This window comes from Leptonychotes weddellii, chromosome 14, assembly GCF_054177405.1.
Source record: "Leptonychotes weddellii isolate Sample4059 chromosome 14, ASM5417740v2, whole genome shotgun sequence".
Taxonomy (NCBI): domain Eukaryota; kingdom Metazoa; phylum Chordata; class Mammalia; order Carnivora; family Phocidae; genus Leptonychotes; species Leptonychotes weddellii.
Genome location: NC_138382.1, coordinates 46,078,405 through 46,090,946, shown reverse-complemented (window position 1 = coordinate 46,090,946; position 12,542 = coordinate 46,078,405). Strand labels below are relative to the sequence as shown.

Below are 12,542 nucleotides of genomic sequence, written 5' to 3'. Positions count from 1 at the left end.
CAGTGGGTAGCTGGAACTAGGAGTATGAATCTTGGAGGAGAGATTGGGACTAGGGAGGTGATTTAGAAGTCCCTGGGAAACTAGGGAGTACTAGTGAGGTAGAAGTGGATGAGCTCTCCCAGAGAGTAGAACAAGAAGAGGAGCAGGCGTAAGAGAAGATTGTAGAGAATACAAGATTAAGGAGGCTGGCAAAAGAAGGAAAGCTTTCGAAGGAGACCAAGTGTTCCCTCTAGTCCCATATACTTTCTTGCCTCTTTGGTTTTATGTTGTATCTACTAAATATCAAATGCGGTGTCCTGCATGCAGTAGGACATAAACAGAATTTTTTTTTTCTTATGTTAATCCCCATACATTACATCATTAGTTTTAGATGTAGTGTTCCATGATTCATTGTTTGTGCATAACACCCAGTGCTCCATGCAGAACGTGCCCTCCTCAATACCCACCACCAGGCATAAACAGAATTTCTAAGAGGTTAATCTTCATTTTAAATTCTTGGAGCATGTCACTGTTACCTTCATGTGGTCATTGAATCAGGTAATTCTGCTCTGGGTGGAGCAGATTAGGCCACCTACAAGAATATCTAATACCATTTTTAGAATACAGGATTAAGAAGTATAATCTTTTGACCCTACGCTATCAATTACCCTCTTCCTCTATACTTTCTTCATGCTCAGCTATGATTTTGCAGATTATGTTTAAATCACTCCCTTGCAGTACCCTACAACTCTCTTGCCCTTATGTCTCTCCTTGTTCACTTAGTTCAGGGGTCGGCAACCTTTTCCTGCAAAGGCCATATAGTAAATATTTTAGGCTTTATGGGTCATATGTAGTCTCTGTTGTATAGTCGTTTTTTTTTATTTGGTTGTTTTTGCAACACTAAAAATGTTAAAACAATTTTTAGCTTTGGCCTGTTTAAAAATAAGTCACATGCCAGATTCCGCAGCAATAGTTGGCCTAGCAAGACCTCAGTTTGGATCGACCCAACTCTTCAGTTGTGCCTACATGCATCCTGCTGAGTGTTTTTGAAGGAAATTAGTAACTGCAGATTGGTGTCACCATGGAAACACAATCCCCAGCCTCAACTTCATACAATATGTTAGTGGAATATTTTCTTTAGTGTTCTTGCTCATTGGTATAATGGGTATATTTCATACCTTTTCCTCAAACCTCCCACTTGTCTCTACCACATGCTTTCCATATTGGCGGGGCAGTTCTGGCCAGTGCCAGGTTTGGGCAAACATAAACCCTATTTACCAAAAAGTTACCTCTGTAGCAAAAGGTGTAAATATTGGGAAAAGTGAGGAATTGTAATTTTTGCATTCAACCTACCATAGCATCCATCTTCACTCCATCAGTGGATGAAGCTCTCTTCCTCTAGGCCTTTAGTTCTCACACTTTTGCATGCATCAGTATCACTTGGAAGGCTTGTTAAAACCGATTGCTGAGGCCTACACCCACAGTTTCTGATTCAGGACATCTAGGATGCCAAGAATTTGCTTTTCTAACAAGTTTCCAGGTGGTTCTGATGCTACCGGCCTACAAACCAGAGTTTGAGAACCACTGTTCTATGACATCCCTTCCACATGCGCTCAGGATTTCACTTACCCCCCCACTTTAGTAGGAATGTTGATTTTTAAATTATCCTCCCTTTTCCTTTATCTCATGTTTTTTAGTTACTTTGGTACTTAGAACGAGGTCTGTGGACCAGGAACATCAGTATCACCAATGTCCGCTTGTAAGAAATGCAGTCTCAGACCTACTAGGTCAGAATCTGTATTTTAATAAGACCTGTGTGGGCATTCATGTTTGGGAAGCCCTGCCTGTGGATCATTATCAGCAAGCAAGCAAGCATGTTCTTGATTTCCTCCTCCAAGCCTGCCCATCTTCCAGTGTTCCATGTTAGTGGATGGCACCACCATTCATGCAGCTGCTCAGGCTAAACAGGAATTCTCCTTGACTTCTTTCTCACATGTCCTACATCAATTCATCACCAAATTGTGTGTGATTTTAGGGTTATATATCCTGCAACTTTACCACTTCCACAGCTTTGATCTTGATCCAAGATGCCCTCATCTCTCACTTGGACTAGTGCTGGTACCAGCTTCTTACCTGGTTACTCGGCTTCTACCCTGTCCCCCGGCAGCTTGTTTTCTTCCAGTCAACCACAGTGATCCTTTAAAAACAGATCTTATATTCCCTTTCAAAATTCTGCCATGGTTCCCCATCATATTTAAAATCAAAACCAAAGCTGAAGTCCTTTTTGTGGTCGGTCAGGGTGTATGTGAACTGCCTTGGCCACCCCTCTCTCTCTCTCTTTCCCCCAGCCCACTTCACTCTAGCGAGACCGCTCACCTCCTTTTTCTTTTGCAGGCCTGGTTCACTCCTGTTTTGTTTTGGTTTTTTTTTGTGTGCTTTTTCTTTTTTTCTCTTTTGCATTTTGCTTGCTTGTTTAGTACAATGCTCTTCACCCAAATGACATTCTCTCTCACTTTCTTTAGGTCTTCCCTGATTTAGCTCATCTTATATAAGCAACCCTCATTACTCTTTATTCCCTTATCTTGCTTTATTTCTCCTTCCTGAATTTAGTTATTTACTTTCTTGCCTGTCTTCCACACTAGGATATAATAAGCTGTAAACCTGTCTTCTCCATTTTAGTCATGGTGCTGCCGTTCTTCTCGTTGCTCAAACCAGATGCCTGCAATGTAGCCTTGATATTTTTTTTTCTTTCTTCCTTTCCACTGCCAGTCACTCAGTCCTCTATATCTGAAACATTTCATTTCTTATTCTCCACCGCCGCTGTCTTATCTGTGCTCTCATCATCTCTTACTTGAGTCACTGCTCATTGATCTACTTGTTCTGCATAGGAGCCAGAGAGAAAGGCTTTACATTAAAAAAAAAAAAAAAGTCATCAAATTATGTTACTCCTTGCTTAAAATCCTGCAATGTGTTTCTTTATTCCTTGCCTTACAAGGCCCTCTTTACCAATTCAGCAGGACTGTCTGCCATTTATCCCTTGTTCAAGAAGGGATATCCCTCGTTCACTTTTTCTCTTTGACTCATTTGTGCTTTCTGTCCCCCTGCATGGAATCCCTCTCTTCTTACTTTTTTGGTTTTTGTTTTTTTTAAAAGATTTTATTTATTTGGTAGAGACACAGCGAGAGAGGGAACACAAGCAGGGGGAGTGGGAGAGGGAGAAGCAGGCTTCCCACTGAGTAGGGAGCCTGATGCGGCTCGATCCCAGGACCCTGAAATCATAACGACTGAGCCACCCAGGCACCCCTCTTCTTTTTTGAATAGCTCATTCCTTCTCATTCCTAAGGACTCAGCTGAAATGTGACCGACCCAGAGAGATATGCCCTTACCCCACCGTATTGAAATAGTTTTTTCCAGCCTCCATTATTTTGTCGCATGACTCCATTTGCTTTCTTTGTGTCATTTCACGTTTGCTTGAAAGACACTTTTCAGAAAATGAAATGTAAGTCAGACTGGGAAAAGATATTTAGAATACATATATTTGACAGTGGGCTCATATCCAGAATAAATAACTTGTAAATCCATAATACAAAGAAAACTCAATCAGGCAAGAGATGGGAACAAATACCTCACTAAAGAAGATAGATGAATGAATGGCCAATAAATACATGCAAATGTGCTCACATCATTAACCGTTTGAGGAGTTAAAACCACAATGAAACACCGTTTCACACTGACCAAAATGGCAAATTGACCAATGTGTATCTACTGGAGCTCTTACTCTACCAGTGGGGATGCAAAACGGTACATCTATTTTGGAAAACGGGGCAGGTTTCTGTGACGTTAAACATGCACTTACCATAGGACCTACACGACCTGGAGGAAGCAGTTACACCCATACACATTTTTCAAAACTCATGGAATTATACACTTAAAATCTGTGCATTTTATTGAGTCCAAACTTTCCTGATATAAAAGCAAAATGAAAAAAACGGCCCCTCTGGGTGAGCGAGCGCCCACAGGTTGGCAATCCAGGCAGCCAGAGGACGCGAAAGCTCAGGGAAAAATGCGGTCGGGGAGGCGGGGACCTGCGGCAGTCCAGCTGCTGTGGCATGCCCCAGCAGGTTGCTAGTTGCAGTTTCGATTTCCTGTCTGCTCTTGAGGTTCCCAAGCGGCTCCACCCCTCAGCACTGGGTCTGAGTTCTCTTGTCAGAAGATCTGTGTCAGCCCGCCGCCACCAGGCTTTCAAGAGAGTGGGACGCGGGCGAAGCAGGGACCTCACCGGGAGCCAAGTTGCTAGCATGTCGGCCGAGGATCGGCGGAATCTGCACGCCTTCCGGGACTATGTCACGAAGACTCTGGACCCTACCTGCATCCTGAGCTACATGGCCCCCTGGTTTAAGGACGGTGAGTGGTCCCCAGTGACGCCTGCCCCTTGGAGCAAGGAAACAACTCAGGACTTGCTTTTCCCTTCCTTCTAATCAGCGCGAAGTAGCCCGCTAGGAACGCGGGTGTTGAGGCAAGATCCTCACAGCATTTTAAGACTGGAGATTGCCAGGAGAATTTGAGGAGCCTTTGGAGGTCCAGACGGACAAACAGTCCCAGAGAAGTGAAATGACTTGTGTAGGATTGCACATCTATTTAAGTTCAAAGCTGGGGAGACAAACCATTGTCCATTTCATTTATTTTCTCTAATGGTTATGTCTACGGTGTCCGGCTTTGTACTGACAGATTCAGGAGTAAGATATAGCCCCCCCGCCTTTTTTTTTTTTGGCTCTTTAAAATACTTTGCAGCCAAGATTTTGGGGGCAGGATACTGGTGAGGACAGATGTACATAAATGATTACAAAATGCTGTCAGAGCTACAAGGTAATTGACAGTTAACTCTTGCCAGGTCTTATTCGCACTTAGGAATAACAAGCTTGAGAGGGCAAGACTCTCTGGACTGAATGGCTACAAGCTTCACTTCCAGTGTTTCTGTCTAGCTTGTGAGACACCTGATGATGGATGAATGCCACTTTGTAAATTTGAATCCAGGTGCACTATGCTGGAGATGCACAGAGGCTTTGAGGAAAGAGGAAAAGGGAGGTGGTGCTTCGAAGGAGTTGAAATGAGAGAGGGCATCTGGCAACTCCTTTTCAGGCTCCAAGTGCCTAAATATCTTTCCTGATGTGAGGCAGTTTGGGGAAATTGTGTGAAAGCAGACACGTAATTTGAGTGCTCATTGCTCTGCAAAAACCACAGGTTGTGGAGTGAGGAGTGAAAGAATACCACCAACAAAAGTGGGCTTCTGCTTTCTATTTGTGCTCAGAGAGAGGTAACAAAGTAACATCCTAATGACCACAGAGTAGCTTGGGCCCCAGAAGAGTGTAAGCCCCTTCAGGACATCTCTTTTAGAAATCTTGTCATGAATGAAACACTAACAAACTGGTGTGAATCCCATTCTTTCTTGCACTCATGTGTCGATTCAAGCAACTCATAATGTGTTAGGCATTGTGTTAGCATTGGACAGAATTGACACATATTATTACACATATTATCTAATAAGAAGTGTCCTAGTAGGAACTGAGAAATTCGTGGTGAGTGTGATAGAAATGGCCCGTAATAGAGGTCAGAGTGCATATGTGAAGGCAGGTTACTAAACAAACCATAGATGACAAAACAGAAGTGCTCTGCCAGAAAACTATAGTGTGCTGTGGGAGCGCAAAGGTGGCATACTTTTTAATATATATATTAGTTTTAATTTGTAGTTATAATGCAATCACATTAAAAATACCAAAAAGTAAATAGAGACAGCAAGCTGAAGAACACTATATGTAATACTGTCTTATTTTTTAATGTTAAAGACACCATAGAGGTTTTATTTCCAGCTCCTTCTCAGAGGAAGCTATTGTCATTTAGTTGGCTTACATCTTTCCTGTTCATTTCTTTATACTTTATCATGTGCACATGTATCCATAAACTTTTTTCTTCCTATCTTTTTCTGTTTTCTGTTAGATTGATAAAGTTTCTCCATCGCCCATTTTTTTCTTGGATGCTTTGGAATCTCTGGATTCTATTAGTTAACCTTAATTGTGACAAGTATATTCTATCAGTCAGGATTCAGTCAGGGAGCTGAGACATGAGTGTTATGGCTGGCTATAAACATTTTGACTCATTTTTTTGCCCTTATAAGTGGGAGCTTATCCACACTCTCCTTATGCCCATACATTCCCCCATGCACACACAAGTACACCAATATGTTTAAATTACACCAGCAATAACCAGTATGTCTTTTACCATAATCCTGCTTTCCACGTGTTGGATATTGTGCACTAGTTGAATCTTGGGAAAGGAGAATCGAAGCCATGTTTCTTCTGGAGACCTTGCATGATGACTAGGGTACTGCAGGGCTTTGCTTATTCACATATTATCCAGGATGTTTGAAGGTAGACCAGGTTGTGGGCTACAAATTTTTGGTAGTATCCCTTTGGAGTCAAAAGCTAACTCTTATCCTGGAGGAGCCCTGGGTAGTATTCTGGGAGGGAGGAGAATTCTGAGTATTTATCCATTCCTTCAGTAACATGCTCTGGACACATGCATGAGCCAGGCACTTTGTTGATGATTAGAATGCAAAGATGAAGACAAAAATGAATACAACATGTCCATGATCACAGTCAATGGGAAAAGGTAGACTCTCAAACAGTTACTATATACTGTGCAGTGTTAGTGCTCTAGTCAGAGGCATGTAAAGAGACCAAGAAAGCACAGAAAAGAGATCAAGAAATTCCACCTTGGGAAGCTGAGGATGGCATCACAGAGTGGCCAGCATGGCAAAGGTAATACTGACAGCCAAAAATAGAATTTTCTCTGCATTGGACTCCCAGTACTTTTGAGGAAAGTAGCACTACTTAGAAGCAGTTATCGGGGCCAGGTAGCAGCAGGATGGGCCCGACCATGTGCAGAGTAAAGCTAAACTGCCCCTGATACAGCAAGACAGTTTAACTGGGAAGGGCTCAGCTGTGAGTGGGATATATCTGGGCCTTCATGTGGAGTGTCAGTAATGGCTGGTAGCATGTCTGAGGAAAGAACAAACAGCAGGGAGGCCTGGGAGTAAGAACCCAGCTCTAAAGATGGGGTTTAGGAACAGGATTAACTCTCTTAAAGGAATAGAGTTAAATTGTGTGCCCAGAAAAGTTGGGATAGGTGATAAGATAGGTTGCTATTATGGGTTGAATTATGTCCTCCCCAAAAAAGATATGTTGAAGTCCTAAGCCCCAGGACCTCAGAATGTGACTTTATTTGGAAATAGGATCTTTACAGAGGTAATTAGTTAAGATGAGATCATACTGGAGTAGGGTGGGATCCTAATCAATGTGATTGGTGTCTTTATAAGAAGATAACCATGGGAAGACACAGAGAGACAAAGGGAATGTCATGTGAAGACAAAGCAGAGGTTGTAGTGATGCGGCCACAAGAAAGAGGCAAAGATTTGATGTGCCCACAAAGGCCCACAAAGGCCACCAGCCACTAGGAGCTATAAGGGTTGTATTGTCCCTTAGAACCTTCAAAGGAAGTGTAGCCCTGCCAACATCTTGATTTCAGACTTCTGGTCTCTAGAACTGTGAGAGAATAAGTTTCTATTGTTTTAAGGCCAACCAGTTAGTGCTAATTTGTTACTGCAGCCACAGAAAACTAATATAGATAGCTAAAATAAAAAAAAAAAGTGTTGGCAAGGATGTGTGGAAATTGAAATCCTCATTAATTGCTGGTGGGAATGTAAAATGGTGCAGCTCCTTTGGACAGCAGTTTGATAATTCCTTACAGTGTTAAATGGAGTTACCATATGACCCAGCAATCTCAGTTAGGCATAAATTCAAGATAAGTGAATACATACGTCCACATAAACACTTGTACATGACTGTTCAGAGCATTACTACTCATAATAGCCCAAAATTAACTAATGACTAGGTAGACAATATATAGTGTATCCATACAATGGAATATTACTCAGCAATAAAAAAGGAACGAATGATATAAGCTACAACATGGATGAACCTTGAAAACATTATGCTAAGTGAAAGAACCCAGTTACAAAGACCACATATTGTATGATTTCATTCAGATGAAATGTCCAAAGTGGGCAAATCTGTAGAGACCCAAGTGGATTAATGGTTGCCTGGGTTTAAGGGGAAGGGAGATGGGAGTGACTGCTAGGGGCTACAAGATTTCTTTTTACAGTAATGACAGTGTACTAAAATTAGATAGTGGTGATAGATCCACAATTCTAGAAACCACTGGGTTTTACACATTAAAATGGTTAATTTTATTGTTCCCAAGACAGAGACCTTGGCAGAAAAGGAAGCTATCCCTTCCTTTCTTCATTCATTCAGTATACCTTTGTGGAGTGTCTATATTGTGCTAACGTCCTCTTCTAATCTCTGAGGATACAGCGGTTAACCAGACTTATTGCTTGGAATTTACATTCCACTGACAATAAGGGGGAAAAAAGGAACACTATCAAATGTCAGGTCATGTGTAGGCAACCATGTGATCATCACCGCCCCAGACATGGAGGTAGTGTACAAAGTCATGTGACCACCAACAGTTTGGTGGATAGTATTCTGCACCCTGGCCTCATGTTCTGTTTAGCTCCTCTTGCTTTTTCTTTTCTCCCGTATTTCATACTGTCTAAGCAAAAACCTGGAAAGAGGACCACGAAAGCATCTTTTTTATTTCTAACTCTGTTTTCTGAGTCTGGTGTAATTAAGGATGCCATGGAGTAGTCCTATCCTCACACTTTTGTAGTCCTGCAATTAATTCAGACTTTTGAACAAGGGAGTATCCAAATGTTGGAGAAGCCTTTGTTCCTCCACCTAATCCAGTGTTACAGTGGTTTCTCCTTTGTTATGGGGATACTTTTTCACACATCATTAAGAGACTCCCTTTTTAAAGGATTGCCATGGAATATGTTCCCAGACTCCCACACCAAACTAGGAGAAGTTTCTAGAGAGGATGGGAGGTGGGAGGGAAGGTCGGTTGGTGAAGAATGGGCATCATCTGCCTGAACAGAGAATTTGCTGCCTTCTCGCAGTTCCTTCCATTGCTGGGATTTGTTACAATCGCCATCCTCATTTGAGAAAGTCTGACAACCCTTTTCAGGTTTTTCTTCCAGTGATTAGTGGTTGTGCAGTTTGATGAGTCACTCTTGCTTCTGTTTGTAGATGAGGTACAGCATATTCAGGCTGAGAAAAACAATAAGGGCACGATGGAGGCTGCCTCACTTTTTCTTAAGTTCCTATTGGAGCTCCAGGAAGAAGGCTGGTTCCGTGGCTTTTTGGATGCCCTTGTTCATGCAGGTTAGTTCATTCTTCTTACTCATGAATCAGAGGATATTATTTGACTGTTTCAGAATGCTGTAAAAGTGAAATGCTATTAATTTTGAGCTATCCTCATGTGTCTCATGTCTCTTAATTGGATGCAATGTAAAGATTATTTTCAGTCACATAATATAATTGCCTACCTGAAATAGCCAAAGGAATCTGCAGAGAGATTATTGGGAGAGTTTAACAAGTTCATTGGATATAAGATTAGTATACAAAAATTAGTTGCATTTCTGCACCATACCCAAAAATAAACTCAGAATGGATTAAAAAACTTAAATATAAGACCAGAAGCCATAAAGTTCCTAGAAGAAAACATAGGTAGTAATATCTTTGACATTAGTCATAGAAACATTTTTCTAGATTTATCTCCTTTGGCAAGGGAAATAAAAGCAAAATTAAACTATTGGAACTACACCAAATAAAAAGCTTTTGCCCAGCAAAGGAAACCATCAACAAAACAAAACAACCTGCTGAATGGGAGAAAATATTTGCAAATGACATATCCAATAAGGGGTTAATATCCAAAATACATAAAGAACTTCTGCAATTCAACACCAAAAAATCAAGCGATCTGATTAAAAAATTGGCAGAAGACATGAACAGACATTTCTCCTAAGAAGACATACAGATGGCCAACAGACACATAGAAAGATACTCAACGTCACTAATCATCAGGGAAATGCAAATCAGAACCACAATGAGATACTGAGATACCACAATGATATATCACCTCACACCTGTCAGAATGGCCAACACAACTAATAAGTGTTGGTGAGGATGTGGAGAAAAAAGAACCCTCGTGCACTGTTGGTGGGAATGCAAACTGCTACAGCCATTGTGGAAAACAGTATGGAGGTTCCCCAAATATTAAAAGTAGAATTAACATATGATCCACTATTGGGTATTTACTCAAAGAGAATGAAAATACTAATTCAACGGGATGCAGGCGCCTCAATGTTTATTGCAATATTATTTACAAAAGCCAAGATATGGAAGCAACCAAAATGTCTATCCATAGATGAATGAATAAAGATGTGGTATATATACAATGGGATATTACTCAGCCATAAAAAAAAAGAACGAAATCTTGCCATTTGCAACAACATGGATGGATCTAGAGGGTATAATGCTAAGTGAAATCAGTCAGTCAGAGAAAGATAAAGACCATATGATTTCACTTATTTGGGGAATTTAAGAAACAAAGTGAACAAAATAAAAAAGAGACAAATTAAAAATAGACTCCTAGATATAGGGAACAAATTGGTGGTTGCCAGAAGGGAAGTAGGTAGGGAGGTGGGTGAAACAGATAAAGGGGATAAAGAGTACATTTATCATATTGAGCACTGAGTAATGTATAGAATTGTTGAAGCATTATGTTGCACACCTGAAACTAATAAAACACTGTATATTAATTATACTGTAATAAAAATAAAGCACTAAAATTAGCTGCATTTCTAGCCACTGGAAGCAAACAGAAAATGTAGTCCAAAATGAATATCACTTAGAATAGTTACAAAAGTTGTGATATATTTAGGAAAAATGTAGCAAAAGGTGTGTAAAGTCCAAATGGAGAAAATGATAAAATGTTATTGAAAGATATTAAAGAAGTCCTATCTAAGTGGAGATATATACCCATGCACATGGAGAGAAAGACTTGATACCATAAAAATATCTGCTCTTTCAACACTGATTTTTGTATTCAATACAATTTTAATAAAAATCCTACATGCTTTTTCATGTGCTTGACAAATTTCTAAATGATTTTAAAATGTAAATGGAAGAATTATGATCCAAGAATAGTCAGGACATTCCTGAAGAAGAAGACTTAAGTAGGCTGGGGTTTCCCCTTCTAAATAGCAAGATTTATGCTAGGCATTGAGACAACGTAACGTTGGTCCTGGCATTGACCAACTGACCAATGAAATAGAATAGAGAGTCTTCAATTAAATTCATATATTTATGAAAACCTGATATATTTGAGATCACTGGGAAAGGAGGATCATTAGGAACAGAGGGGCTTTTAATAAGTTGCAGTGGGCCATTATAAACAGGATAATGTTAAAAACCAAACAAACCCTAAATTACATATCCATGTAAAATAAATTTGTATTCCTTAGCTCATTCCATTCACACATACGCACAAAATGAATTCATAAGAATTAAAGACTTAATTCTAAAAGGCAAAATTTTAACAATTTTAGAAAAGAATATAGAATAATATTTTATGACCTTGGGGTATGGCAGGATTTATGAAACAAACATTAAAGCATTATCCATAAAAGACAAATTGATATATTTAATGACATTAAAATTAAAAACATCTGTTTGTCAAACACAAAAGAAAGTGAAAAAACAGGCACAAACTGGGAGAGGATCTTTACAAAATATATAATCACCAAAAAGATTAATATCTAGAATATATTAAAAAGGCCTTAAAATCATTTTGGAAAAGAAAACATCTACAGGGCAAAAGTGTGAACTGACATTATAAAGAATAGGGAGTAAGAAAGGTTGATAAACATATGAAAAGATTTTCAGCCCAAATAGCAATTAGGGAATTGTGAATTAGGAACTCAATGAGATAGCATTTTATTAACTACTAGATAGCAAAACTTAGGAAGTCCAACAATGCTAAGGCTTGAAGAGGATATTTAATCATGGGAAATCTTAAGTGTCACTATACAGAGTGTAAATTAATGCAATTATTTTGAAAAACAATTTGGCATCATCTAATATAGTTCAACTCTCTTGTATCCACCTGTCCAACAGTTTCACTCTTTTTTTTATTGTGTTATGTTAGTCACCATACATTACATCATTAGTTTTTGATGTAGTGTTCCATGATTCATTGTTTGCATATAACACCCAGTGCTCCATTCAGTACGTGCCCTCCTTAATACCCATCACCAGGCTAGCCCATCCCCCACCCCCCTCCCCTCTAGAACCCTCAGTTTGTTTCTCAGAGTCCATCGTCTCTCATGGTTCATCTCCCCCTCCGATTTCCCCCCGTTCATTTTTCCCTTCCTACTATCTTCTTCTTTTTTTTTTAACATATAATGTATTATTTGTTTCAGAGGTACAGATCTGTGATTCATCAGTCTTGCACAATTCACAGCGCTCACCATAGCACATACCCTCCCCAGTGTCTATCACCCAGCCACTCATCCCACCCACCCCCCACCACTCCAGCAACCCTCAGTT

General features: G+C 40.0%; 1 protein-coding gene across 1 annotated transcript in view; it reads left to right on the top strand.

Moving 5' to 3' along the window:
- The first annotated feature begins 4,088 nt into the window (after window positions 1-4,088).
- RIGI (RNA sensor RIG-I) overlaps window positions 4,089-12,542 on the top strand; it is a 32,304-nt gene continuing 23,850 nt past the window's right edge. The window contains exons 1-2 of the mRNA XM_081804073.1: window positions 4,089-4,383; window positions 9,180-9,318. Of these exons, the coding sequence (XP_081660199.1) occupies window positions 4,089-4,383; window positions 9,180-9,318 (434 nt within the window). The remainder of the gene's footprint in view (window positions 4,384-9,179; window positions 9,319-12,542) is intronic.